At 40.3% G+C, this 26,512-nt stretch overlaps 1 protein-coding gene across 4 annotated transcripts in view; it reads right to left on the reverse strand.

Moving 5' to 3' along the window:
• Positions 1 to 23,960, reverse strand: part of bbx (BBX high mobility group box domain containing) — a 47,156-nt gene extending 23,196 nt beyond the window's left edge. For 2 of the 4 annotated variants that reach the window (XM_085469593.1, XM_085469590.1), the window contains exons 1-8: positions 23,826 to 23,960; positions 22,455 to 22,530; positions 11,410 to 11,581; positions 11,018 to 11,269; positions 10,442 to 10,643; positions 10,290 to 10,357; positions 7,426 to 7,506; positions 6,399 to 6,464 (exon numbers count right to left, since the gene is read on the reverse strand). In XM_085469593.1, coding sequence (XP_085325719.1) covers positions 6,399 to 6,464; positions 7,426 to 7,506; positions 10,290 to 10,357; positions 10,442 to 10,643; positions 11,018 to 11,269; positions 11,410 to 11,581; positions 22,455 to 22,516 — 903 coding nt within the window. In that variant the 5' untranslated portion in view covers positions 22,517 to 22,530; positions 23,826 to 23,960. The remainder of the gene's footprint in view (positions 1 to 6,398; positions 6,465 to 7,425; positions 7,507 to 10,289; positions 10,358 to 10,441; positions 10,644 to 11,017; positions 11,270 to 11,409; positions 11,582 to 22,454; positions 22,531 to 23,825) is intronic. The other 2 variants (XM_085469591.1, XM_085469592.1) reach the window with 2 other exon arrangements.
• Positions 23,961 to 26,512: the final 2,552 nt, after the last annotated feature.

Raw genomic sequence — 26,512 nt, forward strand, 5'->3', positions numbered from 1 at the left:
GGTGGTTAGGGACAAATGCAATCGCATAGCAGGATGCTATACACGGGGCAAACTTCAGTCAGGAGAACAACTGAGATTATTCATCCACAATACAAGGTTAGTCATTAATATACTGCAACAACATGGGAGTAGAACAGCTGCAAGAGAAATCAACATTAATGAATCAATGTTACGGAAGTGTAGGAAGCGCAGTTTTTGGCTTTCCCCATATTTCAAAAGTGCTTCATCTCTTTGCTATGACTGTCGCCCGGCATAATTTGCAGATGATAATGGTTTTAGCCGCTGTGATGCTTTCGACCAAAACAGGCGCAGCTTGATGACATCATCAACATGCGCTATCGCGATAGAGCGATATAGTCAAAATCTCTATCGTTGGCCAAATTTATATAGTTTCTATCGTATATCGTTTATATCGCCCACTATGAGGTGCCGTAAGGGACATTATTACTGAAACGCTCTCACACACACAACTGAAACGCTCTCACACACACAACTGAAACGCTCTCACACACACTACTGAAATTTTAGCTCTCACACACACTACTGAAACGCTCTCACACACACTACTGAAACGCTCTCACACACACTACTGAAACGCTCTCACACACACTACTGAAATTTTAGCTCTCACACACACAACTGAAACGCTCTCACACACACTACTCAAACGCTCTCACACACACTACTGAAATTTTAGCTCTCACACACACTACTGAAACGCTCTCACACACACTACTGAAACGCTCTCACACACACTACTGAAATTTTAGCTCTCACACACACTACTGAAACGCTCTCACACACACAACTGAAATTTTAGCTCTCACACACACAACTGAAACACTCTCACACACACAACTGAAACGCTCTCACACACACTACTGAAACGCTCTCACACACACTACTGAAACGCTCTCACACACACTACTGAAACGCTCTCACACACACTACTGAAACGCTCTCACACACACCACTGAAATTTTAGCTCTCACGCACACTACTGAAACGCTCTCACACACACAACTGAAACGCTCTCACACACACACTACTGAAACGCTCTCACACACACCACTGAAACCAGAGGCATTTCTGCTGAACAGGAAGTTGTTTCCTGACAAGGAAACTGATGGAAAAAGTGGTATATTTCAAAACACTACAAGGATTTCTACTCAGCAACCTGCTAGTACAGCAGTCCCCAACCTTTTTTGCGCCACGTAAACAATATAAAAAATAAAAAAACGATAAATACCATGAAAACCATAAATAGAAATGTGTTCGAATTTTTGTGGAGGAATAAAACCCATTACATAGAAAGATCTCAGCTTGTGAAGGGATACAATAAAGGTGGTATCAAAACTCCAGAATTGGAATTTATGGTTGGCACCCTTAGAATTAAATGGTTAAAATCTTGTCTGTCACAGCCAGACTCTACTTAGCTCCACATCCCATGATTCTTGTTTAATAAAATAGTATACAGGATTAGACTTTATTTTGAAATGTGATTTTGCGGCAAATAAAATCCCCATAAAGATATCAAACTTTCCAAAACAGACGTTGCATTTTTGGGAAAATGAGATTTACCCACAACTTCTCCCCATAATTCAACCTTATGGAATGATAGGGTAATAACACTTAATCAAAAATCAATTTTCAAGAGTGACTGGTTTGAACAAAAATATTATATTCATAACAGATTTGTTGGATGATAACGGTGTCATTCTAAGTTACACAGACTTTTCAGAAAAATATTGTCTAAACTGTTCTCAAAGAGAATATAACAAATTTTGTGAACTGGTCCCACTGCCTCTGCTTCATTTGATTAAAATTTTTATGATATACAATAATTTCTCATCAGTGCTCCCAAATTTATTGCTAGGGCAATGTCAGCTGTTTGATAAAAATGCAATAAGAAATTTGTTAGTAGTTTCTTCAAAGACAAAATATTTCATAGTTACAACAGAATGGTTACATGGCATGGTTCTAATTTAGTTATTTCATATACACTGGATAAAGCATACTAAAAATTTATGAAATAGCCTATTCTACCTAAAGTTAAAGAAACACACTTTAAACAAAACTAATACTGTGGCAGAATTTCTAAAAAAAGAGATTTGGCTTTGAGGTGGATCAGTGTTCTTTTTGTACTGATGAAAATGAAACCCTAGAACATCTTTTTTTTTCCTATGCCCTATCACACAATGTATTTGGTGCAACTTAAAAAATTGGATTTCCCTAAATATTAATGATGTGCCACTGTTTGAATTACATCATAATTTTTTTTATATGGATCATCTAGCATTGGATGTCTCAGACATTATTAACATCATCATACTTGTTGAGTATTGCAGCATCGACAGCGATCAACTCGAAGGAAAATGACGACGGAGGCAAAAATGTCCTTAATATTTTTGGGAACTTTATTCCTCATCAACATGCGGCAAAACTTTTCTCATGGGTGCCATTTTCGTTGTGGTATACTTTTTTTTTTTTCTTAGGGGCGTGATCTTAGGGGCATCTTAGGGGCATCCGTGCTCTTACAATGAAACAGTGCCTCCTTGTGGTGGCAACTAAAATACTGTCTCTGTTAAACCACAGTAACCATAATGCAGTTAAACACTGTACAACATGAGTACACACAATGAATATCTTAACAATACTTTTGAGTAAATATCATATCCATTGTGCTAAATGGAGGAACGCTAAGCCTTCTCTCCCTGGTTTTATTGATGATTTTAAGATATTTTTCTTTGCTAAAAAAAAAGACAAAAAGCACATATGCCAAAAAAATAACCAGGATAATGCACGTCTCCCGCTATTCTAAATTTTGACTTATGCTGAGGCTAATATATTGTTAAGTAATGCAGCTGTCTCACTAAGGTCCAGAATCGATTTGTTCCACGATTCGATTCAATTCAATTCGATTTGATTATGGGGAATTTTGACAGTCAGAAATATTATAATTCAGATCAGTACATTTACATATTTTTGTATTTAAAAAAAGGAAGCTGACACACGCAAGACTTTATCAAAGGTGTGAGCATCACAGCAGATGCCTTTGTGTCAAAGTAGCTGAAGATAAAGCACATAAAAACATGAAGGTGGTTTTCCTGGCCTGGGATTTTATAAAAAATATTCTGCAGTACATCAAAAACGAAAGAAAACCATTAACATATGAACGTTACCTCTGACGTTACAGCGGTTTTATTAGAGACACGGCTAACGTTTTGCATTTTGCATAATTTAAAAAAGTTTAAATTTATTCAGTATTGAACGGCAGAAATTAGGGTTTTTTTTCGGAAGTATGTAAAATGAAAAAAAAAAAAAAAAAACAGCGGCCGACTGCGCTGTAAACAACAGTAGACTTGTGCATAACAAGCAAGCGAATAATACAGAAAACAGATTTTTAGACGGGAAACTGTTCTTGAAGTACAGAGAGAGAGAAAGAGAGAGAGAGGGCTGTGCATGACGTGCGATTTTATCGTGGTGGAAGCAAAACAGTGAGGGAATTCATGACGATGTTTATGTGAAGCGCAGTTTGGATCTTCTTTTGCTGCTGGTTCAGTCAATATTGTTTGGAGAGAGATCAAACTAACAGCTTTAGAATTGGCGCAAAAACGGCGTGAAAACAAAGCGCGGACATGCCGACAGATCAGAGTCAGCGAGCTGTCGGCTTTCAGCCCCGACCGTGTCCATGCTGTCGGGTGAGAAAGGCGACATCTCACTGATTCTGATCCGCGGGTCCGCGCTGTGTGTTTACGTCTTTGTGCAGAAGCCGTGTACCTGCTCGCATTTACTGTCTTAGCTGTTTGGTGGTTGTTGAAATTTTGTGAGGTTTCACCAGAGATTCTGGCATTTCGGGTAAAATAAATTTATATTAAAAAATCGATTCAGGATTTTAATGAATCGATTTCACGTTATCCAAGCCAGAATCGATTTTAATCAATAAATCGATTATAAAAACCCACCCCTAACTAACAGGTTGCTGAGTAGACATCTGTGTAGTGGTTTGTTTGAAATCTAACACTTTTTCCTTCAGTTTCCTTGTCAAGAATTAACTTCCTGTTTAACTGAAATGCCTTCCTGTTCAACTGAAACGCCTTCCTGTTCAACTGAAACACCTTCCTGTTCAACTGAAACGCCTTCCTGTTCAACTGAAACACCTTCCTGTTCAACTGAAATGCCTTCCTGTTCAACTGAAATGCCTTCCTGTTCAACTGAAACACCTTCCTGTTTAACTGAAATGCCTTCCTGTTCAACTGAAATGCCTTCCTGTTTAACTGAAATGCCTTCCTGTTCAACTGAAATGCCTTGGTTTTTCAGTAGTGTGTGTGAGAGCGTTTCAGTAGTGTGTGTGAGAGCGTTTCAGTTGTGTGTGTGAGAGCTAAAATTTCAGTTGTGTGTGTGAGAGCGTTTCAGTAGTGTGTGTGAGAGCGTTTCAGTAGTGTGTGTGAGAGCTAAAATTTCAGTAGTGTGTGTGAGAGCGTTTCAGTTGTGTGTGTGAGAGCTAAAATTTCAGTAGTGTGTGTGAGAGCGTTTCAGTAGTGTGTGTGAGAGCGTTTCAGTAGTGTGTGTGAGAGCTAAAATTTCAGTAGTGTGTGTGAGAGCGTTTCAGTAGTGTGTGTGAGAGCGTTTCAGTAGTGTGTGTGAGAGCGTTTCAGTAGTGTGTGTGAGAGCGTTTCAGTTGTGTGTGTGAGAGCTAAAATTTCAGTAGTGTGTGTGAGAGCGTTTCAGTAGTGTGTGTGAGAGCGTTTCAGTAGTGTGTGTGAGAGCGTTTCAGTTGTGTGTGTGAGAGCTAAAATTTCAGTAGTGTGTGTGAGAGCGTTTCAGTAGTGTGTGTGAGAGCTAAAATTTCAGTAGTGTGTGTGAGAGCGTTTCAGTAGTGTGTGTGAGAGCGTTTCAGTAGTGTGTGTGAGAGCGTTTCAGTAGTGTGTGTGAGAGCGTTTCAGTTGTGTGTGTGAGAGCTAAAATTTCAGTAGTGTGTGTGAGAGCGTTTCAGTAGTGTGTGTGAGAGCGTTTCAGTTGTGTGTGTGAGAGCGTTTCAGTTGTGTGTGTGAGAGCTAAAATTTCAGTAGTGTGTGTGAGAGCGTTTCAGTAGTGTGTGTGAGAGCGTTTCAGTAGTGTGTGTGAGAGCTAAAATTTCAGTAGTGTGTGTGAGAGCGTTTCAGTAGTGTGTGTGAGAGCTAAAATTTCAGTAGTGTGTGTGAGAGCGTTTCAGTAGTGTGTGTGAGAGCGTTTCAGTAGTGTATGTGAGAGCGTTTCAGTAGTGTGTGTGAGAGCTAAAATTTCAGTAGTGTGTGTGAGAGCGTTTCAGTAGTGTGTGTGAGAGCGTTTCAGTAGTGTGTGTGAGAGCGTTTCAGTAGTGTGTGTGAGAGCTAAAATTTCAGTAGTGTGTGTGAGAGCGTTTCAGTAGTGTGTGTGAGAGCGTTTCAGTAGTGTGTGTGAGAGCTAAAATTTCAGTAGTGTGTGTGAGAGCTAAAATTTCAGTAGTGTGTGTGAGAGCGTTTCAGTAGTGTGTGTGAGAGCTAAAATTTCAGTAGTGTGTGTGAGAGCGTTTCAGTAGTGTGTGTGAGAGCTAAAATTTCAGTAGTGTGTGTGAGAGCGTTTCAGTTGTGTGTGTGAGAGCGTTTCAGTAATAATGTCCCTTACGGCACCTCATAGCCCACCCCTAATACACACACACACACACACACACACACACACACACACACACACACACACACAGAGGGAAATAATATGAAAATGGATGTAGATGGATATGTAGATCACACTTCCTGTTGTACCTGTTCAAAAAGAAATCTGAACAGATACAACATAGGAAACAATAAATGAAAAATTAAATTCTACCAGTCAAAAACACAAACTACATTTGCTTTTGAATCTATAGCACAAGGATATTTGTGTGCAAAAATATTTTTTCTTTATTTAACTTTCTATTAAATGTTATCTAATTATTGATTAGATTGAAATGGATGGAAGGATATTTACTGCGAATGGTTTTGTTGTTTTGCAGTGCATCGTTTACTCTTAATAAATCTTAATGTCTTAAAAAATTCAAGTCATCTATTTTATATTAGTAAAATGTAATTTTTAATAAGTGTAGGTCGAAATATTTTAGCATGAAAGCTATCAAGACAGTTTAAAGCTTTACAAGTCAAGGTTTTTGTGAAGAAACTGCCACCTCTTGGTAACACAGCAAATGAATAATAGAGGTGTTCCTATTCAGAAGCAGAAACATCACAGGAGAAGGAGAGATTCCTAGCAATTGATAACTGGATAGGAACTGACTGAGAGTTTTCTGTCAGTCAGCTGGGAACGGCAATTAAAATTGGCTGCATCTGTATTTCAGTTTTCAAACGAAGTCCAGTTTGGTTGCTCAATTATACTATGAAAATTCTTACCTCAGCAAGCTGGAAGAGAGCAGACTGTCTGCATAACTTTCCTTCAGGTGCTGCAGACAGCGATGACTGTGAACACACAGTAACAAGTGTGATCACACAGTTCAGCTTTCTGCTGATACCATTAATATTCAGCAACAACAACTACGAATAACAAATACAACTGTGTTGACAGTAAACCTAGAGCATTCGAAATAACAAGCATTGCTGGTGAGAATGCTCAGTTATCACCAGTTTGGTTTACTCTTCTTTGCAGAATTGTTTTAATGTCGTAGGGCCTGGCACCCACATATGGGCACATCACATTTTGGGTTGTCTAGACCACAATACTACATTTTGCTCTTTCAAATTGCTTTCAAATGAGCCATATTGCTCAAAGGGGCACAATTGTTGTTTCTCATTTTGTTTTTATACTCAGGAAAAATTCAGCTGTGTTCAGACACCAAATAAAGAGTTTTGCACATCATTATTCAATTGTGACTTTATAGTGTTCTATCAACAGTATAAAGCCCAAATAGCAAAGAGAAATTAAAAAGGCATGCCATGAAAGAGTTCGGGTCTTTGGAGGTTAATTCAGCTACATTGAAGGGTTTTCAAGCATAAGCATGAGACCAAAGCATGTAATCTGTGTCCAGACTTTGAGTCTAGGGCAATAAAAAAAACATACATTTGTTTTTTGGAATTAATCACAAGTAATTAATTATGTAAATACTGGGGGCAATTTCTCAAAAAGCCAAATGCGTTTGATGAATTGACATGTGGCAACACTGTCAGGACTCCTTGCCATGACACAAGAAGCACTGCAAAATAAAAGTGCTACATGTTTTCATTTTTTTCACATTATCGTAATCTCTGGAAAAATGATGACCTAAAATTTTTCAGTTGTGTGATTAATCAGTGGTATTGCTGGCTGGTTTTGAGTTCTAGGCCATGCAGAGCACTTTCTTGTGTTTTGGAGTAACTCCTCCCACATCTAATGACTTAGTTATGATGATAGGTACCTCTTTCATGAACTAAAATTTCAGCCTACCTCAGCCACTGGTGAAAGGGCTGACTGGACCCTGTTTTCAGAAATGTCAGGCACTCTGTTTGGTATTGTCCCAGAAAACATCTGTGCATCAAATAAAGAGGGTAAAAAACACATAAAACTAAATAACACATCAGCATTAAATGACTTTTCGAAAACTCAAACCCGAGACAGTTGTCGTTTTAATCAGATAAATTTAAAACTAATCAATGATGCAATTATATGTGAGCAACACTAATATGCCAGTACCCGAGTTGGTAAAGTAAGTTTTATTTTTTGACTAATGTATAAACTGCTATGCAACTTAGTTCAAGTTCAAGTACAAAGTTTATTCGCCACATGCAACTTAATCTATATTAGTATGTACATTACTATTTGTTGACTTCCTTTTCTATTAATAATATAAATCAGCAAAGCAAATAATATTAACTAGATATTTAAATTCAATTCAGTAAATGGTTTCCTTCACTGACTGGGTCAGGTGCTTTCAAATATACACACACACACGCAGCATGGACACCTAGGTTGTCAATACAACAAGGAATGGTATGATTTTCAATCGGATATACATGGTACATGGTAACAATTTGAAAATCATACCATTCCTCGTACTCGACTTGTATCAACATCCCAGGTGTCAATGCTGGGTGACAACAACACCTCATCAGCCTTTTATGGCTTTGGGGTAATGAAAAAAATATTAGTATTGAAGGCCCTCTACTGGAGAACTTGTGCATTATCACAGTGCACCTAAAATTATACTGCTTCACATTTCAAGTGGGAAGTCAGAAATCTCAGCTTCCATTTCGGAGTGCAAAGCCCCCTCAATTCAAATTTGACTTAAAGAAAAGGAAGAAAGGAAGAAAAACCCCCATCATCACTCACTTCACATTATCAGTCGTAAAACTGAAACGTTTTTAAATCTGTATGACTACTGTTGTGTATTTGTGACAACCCTATCCATGAAAATGCTGAAGCAGTGTTTTTGGGCTGGCTTTGGGCTTTATTGCTAATGATAAATGAATGTCTCTGCCTTGCTTAAAGCAAAGATATCCTCTTTTATTGCTTTTCCTAATGGAACGCATTTAACTTGGAAGTGACATCACTGCCAGCTATGACATTTGACTTTTGGTAAATGGAGCACAGCATTAAGGCAATAATTTGTTGGAGAAAGACATTATTTGTTGTTTTGCTGTACACCACACAGTGAAATTTAAACCAAACAATGAAAATGTGATGAAGTGCAGATTTCCAGTTCTAATTCAGTTTTAAACTTTTAAAAAAGTTTGCATTAACCGTTTACGAATTCTAGTCATTTTTTAATAGGCCCACATTCTCAGAAGCTTGGAAATAATTGGACAACTGTCTGGCAAGCAGTTTCATAGCCAAGTGAGGGCTGTTCCCTTGTTATTTTATGACAAATGAAGCAGATATAATATTTGAAGCTCATTTAGGCTGCTAAATTTATATTCTAGAGCTTTTTACCCTACTTTTAAATATGAACCGCAAATATATGTCAGTGCAAGTGAAGGAGGCCATCACTAGCTTGAAGAAGCAAAATAGACAGTGAAAAAGAGAGTGAAAAAGCTTAAGGAGTATCCAAAATCAACAATCTGGTACATACTTAAAAAGAATGAATGCACTGTCAGCAACACAACAAGGTCTGAAAGACTACGGAAAACAAAGTGGATGATTGCAGAATTCTTTCCTTGGTTAAAAAAAAAAAACAGAAACAAAAGCAAAACAAAAAAAACCCCAAAAAGCTTCATAACATCTAGCCAAATCAAGAACATTTAATGAGTGATCATTGTCAAAATCTACAACCAAGAGACGCCGTGATGATTATAAATACAGTGGGGCAAACCACTGGTTATTGCCAAGAACAGGAAGGCTACAGAGAAAGAGAACCAGCTCATGATCCAAACCACAACATACCAAATCATTTGTCAAATATGGTGGTGGCAATAGTTATGGTACGTGCATGTATGGCTGTAAAACATGGGTGGGGGGACTCCAGGCCGTAAGGGCCGGTGTCCTGCAGGTTTTAGACGTGTCCTTGATCCAACACAGTTGATTTAAATGGCTAAATTACCTCCTCAACATGTCTTGAAGTTCTCCAGAGGCCTGGTAATGAACTAATCGTTTGATTCAGGCATGTTGATCCAGGGTGACATCTAAAACCTACAGGACACCGGTCCTTGAGGCCTGGAGCTCCCCACCCCTGCTGTAAAATCACGTCACTAGTACTTCTTGATTATGTGATTGCTGAAAGATGAAGCAGGATGAATTCCTTAGGGCAACTCTCTGCTGTCTTCCAAAAACGGATTGGACAGTGCTTTACAAGGCAAATGAATAATGACCCAAAGCATACTACAAAAGTAACCCAAGGGTTTCTTAAGGAAAAAAATTGAATATTTTTCAATCTCCAAGTCAGTCAAGTAATTAGATTAGAACATGTTTTTCCACGTGCTGAAGGCAGAAAGAACCACAAGCAAGCAGGAAATGTAGACGACTGTAGTAAAGGCCTGGAAGGGCATCTCAAGGGTTGAAATACAGCATTTGGTGATATCCATGGATTCTGGGCTTCGTTGACTACAAAGGATTAAAAACAATCCTTATATTTAAAATTATGCTAGTTTGCCCAAGTAATTTCAAGTCTCTGAAAATGGGGGACTAATTATAAACTGTCTGTTTTCTGAAGAGTTAAGGCCAAACACTCGAACAATTTCTTGAATTGAAAAGCACTTACATTGATTGTTTGATTTAAAATCCACTGTGGTGGTGGACAGAGGCAAAACTGCAAAAAGTATGTCGCTGTCCAACAAGTTATGGACCTAACAGTATCTGTGGCTTATCAAGTGACCTACCTCTCGGTTTGTGAGGGCATGTTCCCCAGCTAGCAGCAACATGCTCAGGCCCCCCATCTTTGTAGGATCTAGTGAGGAATAGCGTTAATTTACAAAACAGGCCAATATTTTATTATGCTACACTATAATAAATAATGTTTAATAATACACACCTGCCATGGCAAAGTTCAACTGTGGCATACTTTCCGTTTTGGGCACTTTTTTGGCAGTGGAGTCCTTGGATGAGTTGCAAGAAAAGGACCAAACTTTTTTGCGGGGATTGCTGACTGGCTGACAGGAAGTGCTCTTAACTGGTTTGCTGGTGGTGGGACACCACTTGTAGCCTGGGTTTGCCTTCATAAAGGCATCCTTGTACTGGAAGAACATACAGAATGAATTTGGTTATAAGCAAACCCTATAAGCAATTTAATTTTTATTTAATTGATCATTTCATTTTTATACTTTAACAAAGTATTTCTATTTCACATTATAAAATGACAAGCAAAAAGGATGGGTAAAAAAAAAAAAACACCTTTATTTTTTACAAGCACTTCTTTAAGTACTACTGGCCTAGGATAGAGTACCACAGGAATGAGTCTTAAAATTCAGAAATTAGTTTTCATTATTGTACTTTTAAATCAGAGGAAATTGCATTGAAGTTTTAGAATTCATTCAGAAGTGCACCACTTTGACCCTGCTGAACAAAACATGGAAATATCATGAACTTCAGAGTCATAAAGTAGCCTCACCTCCTTGGCCATGTCAGTGTATTTCTGTTTCTCTTTGGGTTCCAGGACAGCCCACCAGTCAGCCAGGATTTTGGTGGCCCCGCGATTGTCCAAGCGAGGGTGTTCTTGCCGCACCAGGGAGCGGTGGCGTTTGCAAAAGAGCAGAAAGGCATTCATTGGCCGGCGTGCCCGCTGTTCGTTTGTGTCCTCCTCCACTTCCTCTGTTGTGACTTCACACTGTGAATGCTGTGTCTGGTTGAACAGCCCTGCCTGCTAATAAAAATTTAATAAATTCCTTTGATTCAATGTTGCACCATAGTTTCTGTCTGATTTATTTGTAATAATCTGAAATATTAGTTATTCAGTTGGGCAGAAGTTATTACAGGAACAACCTGTAGTGGAAACCCACTAACCTTCACCAGCTCCTCTTCATCTTCTTCCTCCTCCTCCTCAGAGAAATCAAGAGCCTTTTTGGAGAGAAGTGGGTGCCACTGTAGGCATTTGCGCTTGGGGCGTTTGCCAGTGACCTCCCCTGCAACAGGTGGCTCCTTGCTCCTTCCTCCACCCTTCATCGTACTACTGCACCTAAAGCAAAAGAAAAGAAAAAACACATCAGAATGGGCACTATAAGTTTGTACAAAACACACAGTGAAAGCATCAAGCATGGAATCTGTGATACTTGCTGACAAAATAGATTTTACTGGAGTGTTATAGTAATAAGATACTGTGAACAAGTAGGACAAAGGTTTACTTAAAGCTGGTGTCCCTGGGCATGCAGTGCCAAGAAATAGTATTTGCCCCCTTTCTTATTTCTTTGTTTTTTGGCTATGCTATACACTGCTGCATCCAATGCTTTGCACTGTGCTTGGGGATGTTAAGCTGCTAAGCCATAGAAAACCATTTCATGAAGATCTCTATTCACTGTTCTTGAGCTGAAGGTCATATGAAGTTTGGAGGTCTGTAGTAATGACTATGCAGAATTTTGTCAACCTATGTGTATGTGCCTCAGCCAGTGTTTGGTACTGTAATTAAATTACTTTTCCACTGAAAAAGCAGAGTAACTGATTATTGTTCGTTTTTTAATTACAGTTACTTACAATGTACTTGTGTTAAATTGTAAAATAATTGAACTCGCTGAATATCATTATTTAATTTCATTATTTTATCATCTAAAGGTAAAAGTAAACTCTGCCGCTATAACATTGATGTAGTGCAGGTGCACGTCATTTCACGCCAGTTCACTGCATAGTTGTATCCTGAAGTGGAAGATGTCGGACTTGGCTGAAGCGAGTGGCTGCTTTATGAAATGGAAATATTCCCATCACTTCACTTTTCTGAAACAAGCAGACAAGAACATTAAAGTAATATGTAAGCTATGTCCTGGGGAGAAAAAACTATCGGCCGCTGTCAATAGCACGAGTAATCTACTGAAGCACCTGACACGACGTGAACGTTTTCTACTTACTTAGATAAGTGTTATGCTGACGTGGAAATGGAGCTTAAAGGGACATTCGAGAGTTTGGAATATATTTCCACGACTGCTGACATTTGGACCAGTCATAACAAAAGTTTTCTCGGAATGACGGCATATTGGATTGATCCTTTTACTTTTGTACGAGGACATGCAGCGCTAGCATGTAAAAGAGTTAGAGGTAGACATACATATGATGTAATCGGCAATGAAATCGAGCAAGTACATTCGGCTTATGGACTGAACTCTAAAGTGACAGCCACCGTGACCGACAACGGGTCCAATTTTATCAAAGCTTTTAGAATGCTCCAAAAATCAGACTCTGATGAAGAATCCGAAGAAGATGAAGAGGTGACATTTACTGATGTTGAGCAGTCCCTCTCCACAGAATCTGAAGGACAGTTTTCTCTCCCTCCACACTTAAGGTGTGCATCACACACACTGAAGTTAATTTTTCATGATGTTGAGAAATGGCTTCAAGCAAATGAGGCAAAATTCATCTACAGAAGTGCAACTTCAAAGTGTTCTGCAATGTGGACAAAAGCAAACCATTCTTTTGTTGCTTCAGAGTTAGTAGATAATTTTTTCAAGAAAAAACTCATAGTTCCCGTTTCAACACAATGGAATTCATTTCATGACGCCCTGTCCAGGATCACTGACATTCCCCTTGCTGACTTAAATACTGTCTGTACTCAGTTTGGAATCAAATGCTTCACTGATCGGGAGTATCTGTTCCTAAAGGAGTATTGTATTGTGTTGAAGCCACTCACTGTTGCGCTAGACACATTGCAAGGAGAAGAGAACTGCTATTTTGGAATCCTTCTTCCAACTCTGGAAGTCAGTGGTTCGATCCCAGGCTGCTCCAGTCTGCATGCCAAATATCCTTGGGCAAGATACTAACCCCATGTTGCTCTCCGATGCATCCATCGGAGTGTGAATGTGTATCAATGTAAGATACTTAGCACTTAAGCTTAGAAGTGCTTGTGTGAATGGGCGTGATTGGGTGAATGAATTAGCTGTATAAAGCGCTTTGAGTGCTCGGACAGAGTAGAAAAGCGCTACATAAGAACCAGTCCATTTACCATAAACTGGAGCTACTCGCCCAGTTTAAGGTGTCCCTGTCCCAAGCGCTCAAATTACCACTAGTCCCCGCTGTTGCCTTCATCCTACACATCTCTTAACTCCTCTTTTAGCCATTGGCTTTTTGAAGCTTCTTGTGTTCCTTAGCTAACTGGCACAGATGATTCTGTATACTATGCCACCTAATTGGTTATGGCATTCCATGTATGCCCTCTCTGCTAGCATCTTGAACCCTACTATCTGAGGTCTGGTGTAGCAACATCTACAGTGGGGCAAAAAAGTATTTAGTCAGCCACCGATTGTGCAAGTTCTCCCACTTAAAATGATCACAGAGGTCAGTAATTTGCACCAGAGGTACACTTCAACTGTGAGAGACAGAATGTGAAAAAAAAATCCATGAATCCACATGGTAGGATTTGTAAAGAATTTATTCGTAAATCAGGGTGGAAAATAAGTATTTGGCCAATAACAAAAATACAACTCAATACTTTGTAACATAACCTTTGTTGGCAATAACAGAGGTCAAACGTTTACTATAGGTCTTTACCAGGTTTGCACACACTGTAGCTGGTATTCTGGCCCATTCCTCCATGCAGATCTTCTCGAGAGCAGTGATGTTTTGGGGCTGTCGCTGAGCAACATGGACTTTCAACTCCCGCCACAGATTTTCTATGGGGTTGAGGTCTGGAGACTGGCTAGGCCACTCCAGGACTTTCAAATGCTTCTTACGGAGCCACTCCTTTGTTGCCCGGGCGGTGTGTTTTGGATCATTGTCATGTTGGAAGACCCAGCCTCGTTTCATCTTCAAAGTTCTCACTGATGGAAGGAGGTTTTGGCTCAAAATCTCACGATACATGGCCCCATTCATTCTGTCCTTAACACGGATCAGTCGTCCTGTCCCCTTGGCAGAAAAACAGCCCCATAGCATGATGTTTCCACCCCCATGCTTCAGAGTAGGTATGGTGTTCTTGGGATGCAACTCAGTATTCTTCTTCCTCCAAACACGACGAGTTGAGTTTATACCAAAAAGTTCTACTTTGGTTTCATCTGACCACATGACATTCTCCCAATCCTCTGCTGTATCATCCATGTGCTCTCTGGCAAACTTCAGACGGGCCTGGACATGCACTGGCTTCAGCAGCGGAACACGTCTGGCACTGCGGGATTTGATTCCCTGCCGTTGTAGTGTGTTACTGATGGTGACCTTTGTTACTTTGGTCCCAGCTCTCTGCAGGTCATTCACCAGGTCCCCCCGTGTGGTTCTGGGATCTTTGCTCACCGTTCTCATGATCATTTTGACCCCACGGGATGAGATCTTGCGTGGAGCCCCAGATCGAGGGAGATTATCAGTGGTCTTGTATGTCTTCCATTTTCTGATGATTGTTCCCACAGCTGATTTTTTCACACCAAGCTGCTTGCCTATTGTAGATTCACTCTTCCCAGTCTGGTGCAGGTCTACAATGCTTTTCCTGGTGTCCTTCGAAAGCTCTTTGGACTTGGCCATGGCGGAGTTTGGAGTCTGACTGTTTGAGGCTGTGGACAGGTGTCTTTTATACAGATGATGAGTTCAAACAGGTGCCATTCATACAGGTAACGAGTGGGGGACAGAAAAGCTTCTTACAGAAGATGTTACAGGTCTGTGAGAGCCAGAGATTTTCCTTGTTTGAGGTGACCAAATACTTATTTTCCACCCTAATTTACGAATAAATTCTTTACAAATCCTACCATGTGAATTCATGGATTTCTTTTTCACATTCTGTCTCTCACAGTTGAAGTGTACCTCTGGTGCAAATTACTGACCTCTGTCATCATTTTAAGTGGGGGAACTTGCACAATCGGTGGCTGACTAAATACTTTTTTGCCCCACTGTATGTATCTTGTTCTTAGAAGCTGTTCCTGTGCTGCCACTATTACTGCCTCTGTGTTGTCTTTCAGTCTATTTAGTGGTTGTGGCTAGCAGCCTCTCCATAACGTCCATTTGCCTGTGGGACTACAAGGTACTTGTAGCTGACTTGAATTTCTATAATCTTCCCTTTCTGCAACCCCCTCAGTTCTGACTACTTTTCCTCTCTTTGTTACCATCCAACTAAACTTCTCCATTTCGAATGGTATTCCAATGTCAGTGTCGTTGCTGTAGATCCTGGTGGTTTGGATCAGTGTATCGATGTTTCATTCACTCTCGGCATACAGCTTGATGTCATCCATGTAAAGAAGGTGCCTGATAATTGCTCCATTCCATAGTTGGTACCCGTAACCAGTCTTGTCAATGACCTAACTAAGGGGGGTTCAGGCCTAACCTTTGCTGCTCCTGTTTTTCCATCAGTCTCTCCAGTACTTGAGGCTGATCCACTATCCCATAATGTTGTCTTCTTCTGTAAATTAATTTTTATGAATGATAATGGTAAGCGCTAAGCTTCCTGACAAACACATTACCTTTCTTGCAAGTAATAAAAGTAATAATAAAACTATATATTTGTATCAGTGAGATGAGTCACACATGTCTGAGCTCATCTAGTCTTGTTTCTTTCATCTAAGAAATACTGTAAAAATCAAACCTTTACTGTTATCCAAGTATTTAGATGCCAAGAGCAGGAATGACGGCTGAACACTGAGAGTCCAATGATAAAGGGGACTGATAGTGAGTTTAGCACTGTGATATGTCCAGCACGTTACATATATTATTAAAGATTTCCGTATTATGAATCTGGGTCTTCATAAGGTCATAATAGAGACCCCACAGCACATTTCTTTTTCTTGTTGTTCAATTAAAATTAAGGGTTCGCTGTATGGCTGATGTTCTGGACAGCTGTAATATTTATTTAATGTTCACATATTTAGGTTCCTGGAGTGGACTGTTTATACTGGGGTCTACTGCCTAAAGAAGAATCAAACAGTCGTAGCATGGGCAGTGGCAGGATAGACGTTTTTTCATTTAGTGTAAATGGTCTGTTGAACCAGATAAAAAGTAGTAAAATTTAAGAAAAATGAGGAAAGAAAAAGCACATATACACTCAACAAAAATATAAACGCAACACCTTTGTTACTGCTCCCATTCCCCATGGGATGGACGTAGAGACCTAAAATTCATTCCAGATATACAATATAACCATCCCTCCCAAACAGCGGTCACAAATCAGTCCAAATGTGTGGTAGTGGGCACATCTGCTATATTGAGATAATCCATCCCACCTCACAGGTGTGCCACATCAGGATGCTGATCTGACATCATGAGTAGTGCACAGGTGTACCTCAGACTGCCCACAACAAAAGGCCACCCTGGAATGTGCAGTTTTGTCTCACAGCAAAATGCCACAGATGCCACAAGCAATGAGGGAGCGTGCAATTGGCATGCTGACAGCAGGAATGTCAACCAGATCTGTCGCCCGTGCATTGAATGTTCATTTCTCAACCATAAGCCGTCTCCACAGGCGTTTCAGAGAATATGGCAGCACATCCAACCGGCCTCACAACCGCAGACCTCGTGTAACCACACCAGCCCAGGACCTCCACATCCAGCAGGTTCACCTCCAAGATCGTCTGAGACCAGCCACCCAGACAGCTGCTGGAACAATTGGTTTGCACAACCAAACAATTTCTGCACAAACTGTCAGAAACCGTCTCAGGGACGCTCAACTGCATGCCCGTCGTCCTCATCGGGGTCTTGACCTGACTCCAGCTCGTCGCCGTAACAGACTTGTGTGGGCAAATGCTCATATTCGATGGCGTCTGGCACGTTGGAGAGGTGTGCGCTTCACGGATGAATCATGGTTCACATTGTTCAGGGCAGATGGCAGCTGAGAATGTCCCAGTTCTTGCATGGCCAGCATACTCACCGGACATGTCACCCATTGAGCATGTTCGGGATGTGCTTGACCGGCGTATACGACAGCATGTACCAGTTCCCACGAATATCCAACAACCTCGCACAGCCATTGAAGTGGAGTGGACCAACATTCCACAGGCCACAATTGACAATCTGATAGACTCCATGCGACGATGTGTTGCACTGCATGAGGCAAATGGTGGTCACACCAGATACTGACTGGTTCTGGGTCCCCAGACCCCCAATAGCGCAAAAAACTACACATTCCAGGGTGGCCTTTTGTTGTGGGCAGTCTGAGGTACACCTGTGCACTACTCATGATGTCAGATCAGCATCCTGATGTGGCACACCTGTGAGGTGGGATGGATTATCTCAATATAGCAGATGTGCCCACTACCACACATTTGGACTGATTTGTGACCACTGTTTGGGAGGGATGGTTATATTGTGTATCTGGAATGAATTTTAGGTCTCTACGTCCATCCCATGGGGAATGGGAGCAGTAACAAAGGTGTTGCGTTTATATTTTTGTTGAGTGTAGTTTATCTACAAGACACCCACCTAAACTATAAGGAACAAGAGAAATGAAAAAGAATGGATTTTACAAATGTATTTTCATTTGTAAACCTTCTAGTTTTGGTGCAGTACCACGTGATATAATAATAGAGACCCTAATAAATAATTTTAAAACTTTTCCCATATTTAATATGACCTATAACCTGTACATTTCAACTGGAAAAAACAAACACATCTTTTAGGGAAAAAATATAAAATGAAAAACATACAATGAGCTGGTTGCAAAAGTGTGCGTATCCTTAAAACAACACTTTGTTGAAGCACCTTTTGATTTAACCACAGCAATCAGTCTTCTTGCGTAAACACATGCCATCAAGTAAAGACAGCCTGATTCACCACAAATAAAGTTCAGCTGTTCTAGTAAGATTTTTTTCTGACATTTACTCAGTTGTTTGATACAGGAAAAGGCCATGGTTCACGGGGAATTCACAAAGCATCAAAGAGACCTTGAAGGTATCAGTAATGTGAACGATACAGAAAAATAGGGCTGTTCGATATAACGATATATATTGGATGACAATATAAAAACGTCTATCGTTTCATTTTACACTATCGTTTGTTTCATGGTGTCGCAAAATAAACTGTTTACGGCAATATTTTGTCATCGTTTTGATGGTCACTGTAGTGGCTATATTAATTTCTTAAAGTTCTCTCTTTCTCTTATATTTAATATAACCACACTAGGGACGACAAGCGCCTGTTTTTATGCGTTTTGGTTAGCAACAACGACGGTAACACCATCGCGTGTCCGCTTGTTTATATTCCACATAAACTTTTCACAATAAAGCTCAAGATCCTGTTGAGACTTTTCAAAATAAACTGAATCACGTGAAAGAGCAGATTATTCACGGATGAGAAGCAAAAAAAAGAGCCGCCAGGTGCTAAAAAATAAACCTTAGACTCAAACGGTAGAACAGGCTTTTCCCCGCAGCACGCCGTGTAATAAATACTCACAAAGAAAATGGCGGCCGTTACAACTTATGTCTAAAAATGTATAGTTTCATGCATCTGTTAAAACACTCGACTCCAGCTACATGACGCGCAGCTGGAAGCACTTCCCGCAAGTCGAGCTGCCCGAGATTCACAGAATTTACAGAAAATGTTACATTTTTGTGATTTATATCGTTATCAGGACGATAGAATTCTTACATCGGGATATGAGATTTTGGTCATATTGCACAGCCCTACAGAAAAATGTTCATGGTGCCAGTTTAGCTCAGTGGGTGAGCAGACATCCAGGTGGCACCTGGCCAGAAAGTAGTGGCCTGAGACCAACCTGCACCCCTTTGTTGCATGTCTTCCCTGCTTTCCTGTCTTTCTACACCGTCTCTATCCAAAAAAGGCTAAAATGCCAAAAGAAAATCCACAACATTGCATATACAGTGGGGCAAAAAAGTATTTACTCAGCCACCAATTGTGCAAGTTCCCCCACTTAAAATGATGACAGAAGTCAGTAATTTGCACCAGAGGTACACTTCAACTGTGAGAGACAGAATGTGAAAAAAAATAAATCCATGAATTCACATGGTAGGATTTGTAAAGAATTTATTCGTAAATTAGGGTGGAAAATAAGTATTTGGTCACCTCAAACAAGGAAAATCTCTGACTCTCACAGACCTGTAACGTCTTCTGTAAGAAGCTTTTCTGTCCCCCACTCGTTACCTGTATGAATGGCACCTGTTTGAACTCATCATCTGTATAAAAGACACCTGTCCACAGCCTCAAATAGTCAGGCTCCAAACTCCGCCATGGCCAAGACCAAAGAGCTTTCGAAGGACACCAGGAAAAGTATTGTAGACCTGCACCAGACTGGGAAGAGTGAATCTACAATAGGCAAGCAGCTTGGTGTGAAAAAAATCAACTGTGGGAGCAATCATCAGAAAATGGAAGACATACAAGACCACTGATAATCTCACTCGATCTGGGGCTCCACGCAAGATCTCATCCTGTGGGGTCAAAATGATCATGAGAACGGTGAGCAAAGATCCCAGAACCACACGGGGGGACCTGGTGAATGACCTGCAGAGAGCTGGGACCAAAGTAACAAAGGTCACCATCAGTAACACACTACAACGGCAGGGAATCAAATCCCGCAGTGCCAGACGTGTTCCGCTGCTGAAGCCAGTGCATGTCCAGGCCCGTCTGAAGTTTGCCAGAGAGCACATGGATGATACAGCAGAGGATTGGGAGAATGTCATGTGGTCAGATGAAACCAAAGTAGAACTTTTTGGTATAAACTCAACTCGTCGTGTTTGGAGGAAGAAGAATACTGAGTTGCATCCCAAGAACACCATACCTACTCTGAAGCATGGGGGTGGAAACATCATGCTATGGGGCTGTTTTTCTGCCAAGGGGACAGGACGACTGATCCGTGTTAAGGACAGAATGAATGGGGCCATGTATTGTGAGCCAAAACCTCCTTCCATCAGTGAGAACTTTGAAGATGAAATGAGGCTGGGTCTTCCAACATGACAATGATCCAAAACACACCGCCCGGGCAACAAAGGAGTGGCTCCGTAAGAAGCATTTGAAAGTCCTGGAGTGGCCTAGCCAGTCTCCAGACCTCAACCCCATAGAAAATCTGTGGCGGGAGTTGAAAGTCCGTGTTGCTCGGCGACAGCCCCAAAACATCACTGCTCTCGAGAAGATCTGCATGGAGGAATGGGCCAGAATACCAGCTACTGTGTGTGCAAACCTGGTAAAGACTTATAGTAAACGTTTGACCTCTGTTATTGCCAACAAAGGTTATGTTACAAAGTATTGAGTTGTATTTTTGTTATTGGCCAAATACTTATTTTCCACCCTGATTTACGAATAAATTCTTTACAAATCCTACCATGTGGATTCATGGATTTGTTTTTTTCCACATTCTGTCTCTCACAGTTGAAGTGTACCTCTGGTGCAAATTACTGACCTCTGTCATCATTTTAGGTGGGGGAACTTGCACAATCGGTGGCTGACTAAATACTTTTTTGCCCCACTGTATCATGGAACACAGTGAAGACAGTCAAAGTTAAAAGTGGAAAAAATATGGAAAAACAGTAATATTGCAAAGAACTGGGCGTCCCCAAAACTGATGAAACAACAAGACGAAAACTCATCATAGAGGCTGCTAAAAGAACTACAACAACACTGAAGGAGTTGCAGCTACAGTACTGGGAAGTGCTAGTTGTGTACTACATGTGACAGAAATTTCCTGTATTCTCCATATGTCTGGACTATGGGGTAGGTTTGCAAGATGGTAGCCTTTTCTAAAAAAACAAAAACAAAAACAAACAAACAACCAAAACAAAACATCTAAGCCAGGCTACAATTTGCAAAAAAACACTCAAAGTTTCCCAAAAGCATATAGTAAAATGTGTAATAGTATGATAAGACCATGGTTGAACTGGTTGTACGCTTAGCTCTGACAATACTATCCATAACCAAAAGACCACCATACACATGGTGGCAGGGTCATGGTTTGGGGTTGCTTTTCTTCAGTTGGAAATGCAGCTTTAGTCAATTATGTACAGTTACAAACACCAGTCGCTTTTGGATCCAAAGTTTTTGATGTCTGCTAGGAAGATGACAATGAAGAAGACTTTCAACTTTAAAGACAACAAAACTCAAGGATCCCACGAATGCAAAAACAACAAAACAATGATTTCACCAGAAAAAAGTAAAGTTTTGAAATGGTCCACCAGTACCCAGAGTATGTGGGGCAACCTAAAGACATAAGAGATGACCTCACAATCCCAAAGATTTGGAGCATATTTGCAAGGAAGAGTGGGCAAATATTGCCAACTCGAGATTTGCCATGCTGATAGACTCTTACCAATAAGACTGATTGATGTGAATACAACGTATCAGTTTAAGGGTGTGCAAAGTTATGTAACCATTTTTAAACATTTAAAAAAACATTTAAACAGATTTGTTTTTCAATTCAACTGAGCAGGTTATAGGTTACATTTAAACAGGAATGTGTACACTTTTTATATGTACTGTACCTCCTTGGGACCAATTTCTCTTAAAAAATTAAAAATGACAGTCTAATTATTTTTTTCATGTAACAATTTCAATGTCACCTTCTTATTCTAGTGCACTGCTGGTATTTGTAAATAAATATAATGACATCATAATCTCTGGTACAAATTCCAATTCGGAAGTTCTATTTCATTCAAGGGGAAGTGCACTCTTAGTTGTAGACTATTATGAAGAGCTACCAAGCGAAATCATCGTTTTAATAAAATGGCACCCCTGTGTTCAGCTGTAGTTCTCTTACTACATTTTAATGTTTTACACACAAACCAGGCAAATTACTGAACATTGTAAATGTATCCTTTCTGTTTATTTTCACTTGCTGATGTTTAATTTTTCCACATGTTTGCACTTCTGGATGTGTATCAAACATAGGACAAATTTAATAACCATTCAATGAATGAATGATATAATGACTGTGAACCACAGTTAGACTAGATGACAGCAGTTGCTTTTATGAATGTTGTGTGGAAAACAGGAATACTTACTGAAGAAAATTATAGAAATGCTGTATGAGTGATGAAGATGAATCTGTCACAGCCTTTGTCATGCAATGACGATGACCTATAAAACACAAGACACCGCTCAGTGATCTTTTACACTTCCATCTCTGCAATGATTCCGCAACACCATGAGCTTGATTGAGTGCAAAAAATGTATGCAAAACAACTTTAACAGCGCATTAGTGAGTAAACATTGCATAGCACGAGACCCCACCGGCGTGAAAATATCGAGAGGCATTGTCTCATTTCAATGAATTCGCCCTTGTAGCCAGAACAAGACATGTAGGCCAAAACCCTTTGACCACCGGGTTCATTTCATCTAACTGCCCCGAATTAAGGAGGCACAGTTGCAGTGACTATTTTGCTACGCAGTGGTCTCAGGTAAATCGGCAGATGCCCGATCGGACTATCTGTGTTGAGGGTACCGATGTACTGTGTCGAGCCTCGTGAACAGTAACGCCACAAAATATGCGAGCTGCGTGAATAAACGACCCGTTCGTCCATTTAACACGCTTCTACCACTAAGCACACATTTGTTTTAAAATCTGCGTGCAAAATGTCGACGTAAGCCTTGACAAGACAGACAAGCAAAATGCGAGTCCATCTTGCTTTGGTTTAGAGAAGGAAAAAACCCAAGTACGGTACAGTAGTGGGGATATTTCACTCCTGTCAAACTCCCCGACAATGTCGCCGAAAATGCCTCCCACACCAAGAAGGAAAACAATCTCTCTGGTTAATTAAAGTGGGAATTTTTTGACCGGGCACATGCATCTGTGGTCAGTGTTTTGCACAGCAGTAGTTCTATTTCCTCACACTGTTACTAGGAATAAAAGTAGCTAGTTAGCTTGCTAGCTGTGCTAACTGGACGAGGTACGCTTTTAATGTGCAATAGTTTCCAATACTGTAAAAAGGTATCGAGCAGCTGTTACCAAAGACACCGACACAAACTGGATTTCACGTATTTGTGCTGTTTCAACTGTTCCTTTACATACAACGCAGGTCTGTGGCCATGTATTTGATGCGGATAGGAGGAGGCGGCGGGGGCATACCACCTCACCGTGAAACAGTTGCCATTTATTTTATACGGCGATTTGAAACAGAACTGAGGAAATATCTGGCAGCACCCTAACCGTGACAACACTGTATGCTTTCTAACAATGGTAAGCAATGAGATGTGGACGAGGGAAAAACATGAAAAGGACAAGCCAGCAGGCGGACATCATGTCCAAACAGCGATTAGAACAATTTTCGGTGTGAGTGACTGAGAGGCTGACAAAACAGCGACTGCTTTTTCACGTAAAAAACATAGAACCACACGTTCTCTGTCATGACCACTCCCTAAACGTCTGAACATACCTCCGGTATCCTGCTCAAGTACCGAAGGGGGCTCTCATCACTGGCGCCGTCCACCTTTTTAACTTATTGACACATCATAACAGTTCTGCACTGGCTGTACGAAAGCAAGCGAGGTCAAGTCGATTCAAAGAACACCAACAGAAACAGGAAGTGGTGTTATTTACCATTAAAATAAAACTTCACATATTTCAGCAAAAATATATCAATCTTCACTCCAGGTACAGGTATTTATTTCTATTATCTTCGACGTGTGATCCATGCTCTTCTGCTTATCCGATTCAGGGGGGGGGGGGGGGGGGGGGCTTGGAGAGCGTCCCACCTGCCATAGGGTAAGCCCTGGACAGGATGCGCACAGATCAAGGACCAGGGTTGTAAAAAATTTTCTGGAAGAATCTGCCAGAAGTCTGGGATAATATTGTAATAGTTCATATAAAATAATTACTTTGAATTAATTATGGAAAGGCTGTATGAGTGATGAAGATGAATCTGCCACAGACATGACGTATGAATATAAAATACACTGTTCTCAGTCATTTTTTTTTACACTGCAACAATTCTGCAACAACATTAGCTTGATTGGGGAAAATGTATGTAAATGACATTTAACAGCGCATTAGGGAGTAACAAGCCCCACAAGTGAGCACAAGGCCCCACTAATTAGCTTTTAATTTATACACACACTAACACACACAGAGAGAGAGAGTATATATTGCCAAATACTTTCTTGTCATAGGAATTATTAACTTCTTCAGTTTTACTTGTGACCCATTAATAAACAAAAACTTTCCATTTTGCCCTAGGACTTAACAACATCCATCTTTCTCTAAAATATTAATTTAAATACTATCCTCCCCTTGTCTTGCGAACAGCAATTTTATGTTATAAAAATATAAAACACTACCGTCAATTGAAAGCTTTTATTTCATAACACAAACCGGATGTCGACCTTGTTATTCTCTAGAACTTTATTGTGGTACAGAAACGCAGGACTTAACCAGATGATGAATGCTACTGTCGGCGAAGGCGACACATTAAACTGCTTCAACCCACCATAATAACACCGTTATGGGTTCAATCTGGGGAAAACACACACTTTTTCAGTCACTCAATATAACAGAAATCACTTTCGTTTTCCTCGAGGTGGGAGAAAATTCATATCTCATCTATTCCCTCCCCTCCCCCGGTTTCCGAAGTGCTCATTCACAGACTGGCCTGTACTCGCCAACACCATCTTTCACTTAACTTTATATCTTTGAGCTCAGCCTGGGTGTCAAAGGTCACCGAAAAGCTGCGGTTGCACGTAAAAACACCGATAACTACGTACTTACCGCTGTTCCAATCAATATCGTCCGAGTGCCTACTTGTTATAAGCTTCCTGGGCGTTTGCGCGTGATAACTGATTCAAAAATGTTCTATTGATATATACCAGCGGGGTTAAAGATACGTACCTGTCAAAAGCACCACTTGACACGGCTAGTCAACTGCATGATTCTTCTTTAACAGCTTTAGCCGAGAAACTATCAACAGTTTTACAGAATTCTGTACGGACCGAAAAGAGCCACCCCGTCATGCAATTCCGTACGTGAATGGACACCGTTTTTGATTGACGGGGTGTCTTCGCCAATTAGAATCGTTGTTATATTGTAGCGTTTAGAGACTGTGCAAAGTCCTCAAGATTAATATGGATAAAATTACTCATAAACAACGCAAAATATCGTTAATATCGTCACACTGAGCTTCTGTAGTATTCATAAGAGGAAACTGCTCTGTGGTGTTTTATTCTTCGTTTTGTGGAAATGTAGAGAAAACATGTAGATACGTTGTGTGTGTGTGGCAAAGATAATACTGACTGATGTTACAGTAAGGGGACAAATTAGAGAGAGAAAACCCCTCAACCTTTAACCTTTCCAACACACACACACACACACACACACACACACACACACACACACAGAGCAGAGTCAGGGGTTATTATTTTAAAGTTCCGTATTTAGGTGTAAAGGAACGTCATTTGTCCCGAACTTCAGCAAAAAATTTAAAAAAGACACAAAGCTGGAGTTATTCTGTGTCTTTACGCTGCATAGCTGCCTCTTCTTCTCTCATTCTCTCCCCCTCCATCTCCTGTTGCTACTTCAATCATGAAACTCATCAATGATCAGCTGATCGGCTTTGCTGTCCTAAGTCCCGTCTCGTTTGTTTATCCCCCACTTTGCGCCAGAAAGACGAAACCAGCGGATGTCGCGCTAAACAACAGCAACACGTTTAAGCTTGATAAGCTGTTGTTATAATTTATTTGATATTACTTTCTAGTATCAGCTGATGTTTGCTGGAGCCACAGCCGTATACTTTTCTTTCTTATTCTCATTTAAAATGTCTAGGTTTTAATAAATACAACCGAATCTTACAACCAAAGTGGTCATCTGATGTATATAAAAATTCATTATTGTATATAGTAAATATTAAGTCTAATATATGCCCTAATAAGCTATAGTACCATGTGTGCAGTCTGCAATTCTGTTGCAGAAAGATATTGAATCTATTTAATTACTGTAGAAAAATAACTGGTTTCTGTGCATTTGTTTTACCCTGGCAATACATTAAAGTCGATTACGTCGATTAAGCATCATGAGGCGGAGGGTGGGGGGGTGGTCCCCTATTTTTTTACTGGGAGTTGGCAACCCTGCTAG

This window comes from Copadichromis virginalis, linkage group LG10 (assembly GCF_057382275.1).
Source record: "Copadichromis virginalis isolate Kocher_CV1m ecotype Utaka linkage group LG10, C_Virginalis_male_GT1.1, whole genome shotgun sequence".
Classification (NCBI taxonomy): domain Eukaryota; kingdom Metazoa; phylum Chordata; class Actinopteri; order Cichliformes; family Cichlidae; genus Copadichromis; species Copadichromis virginalis.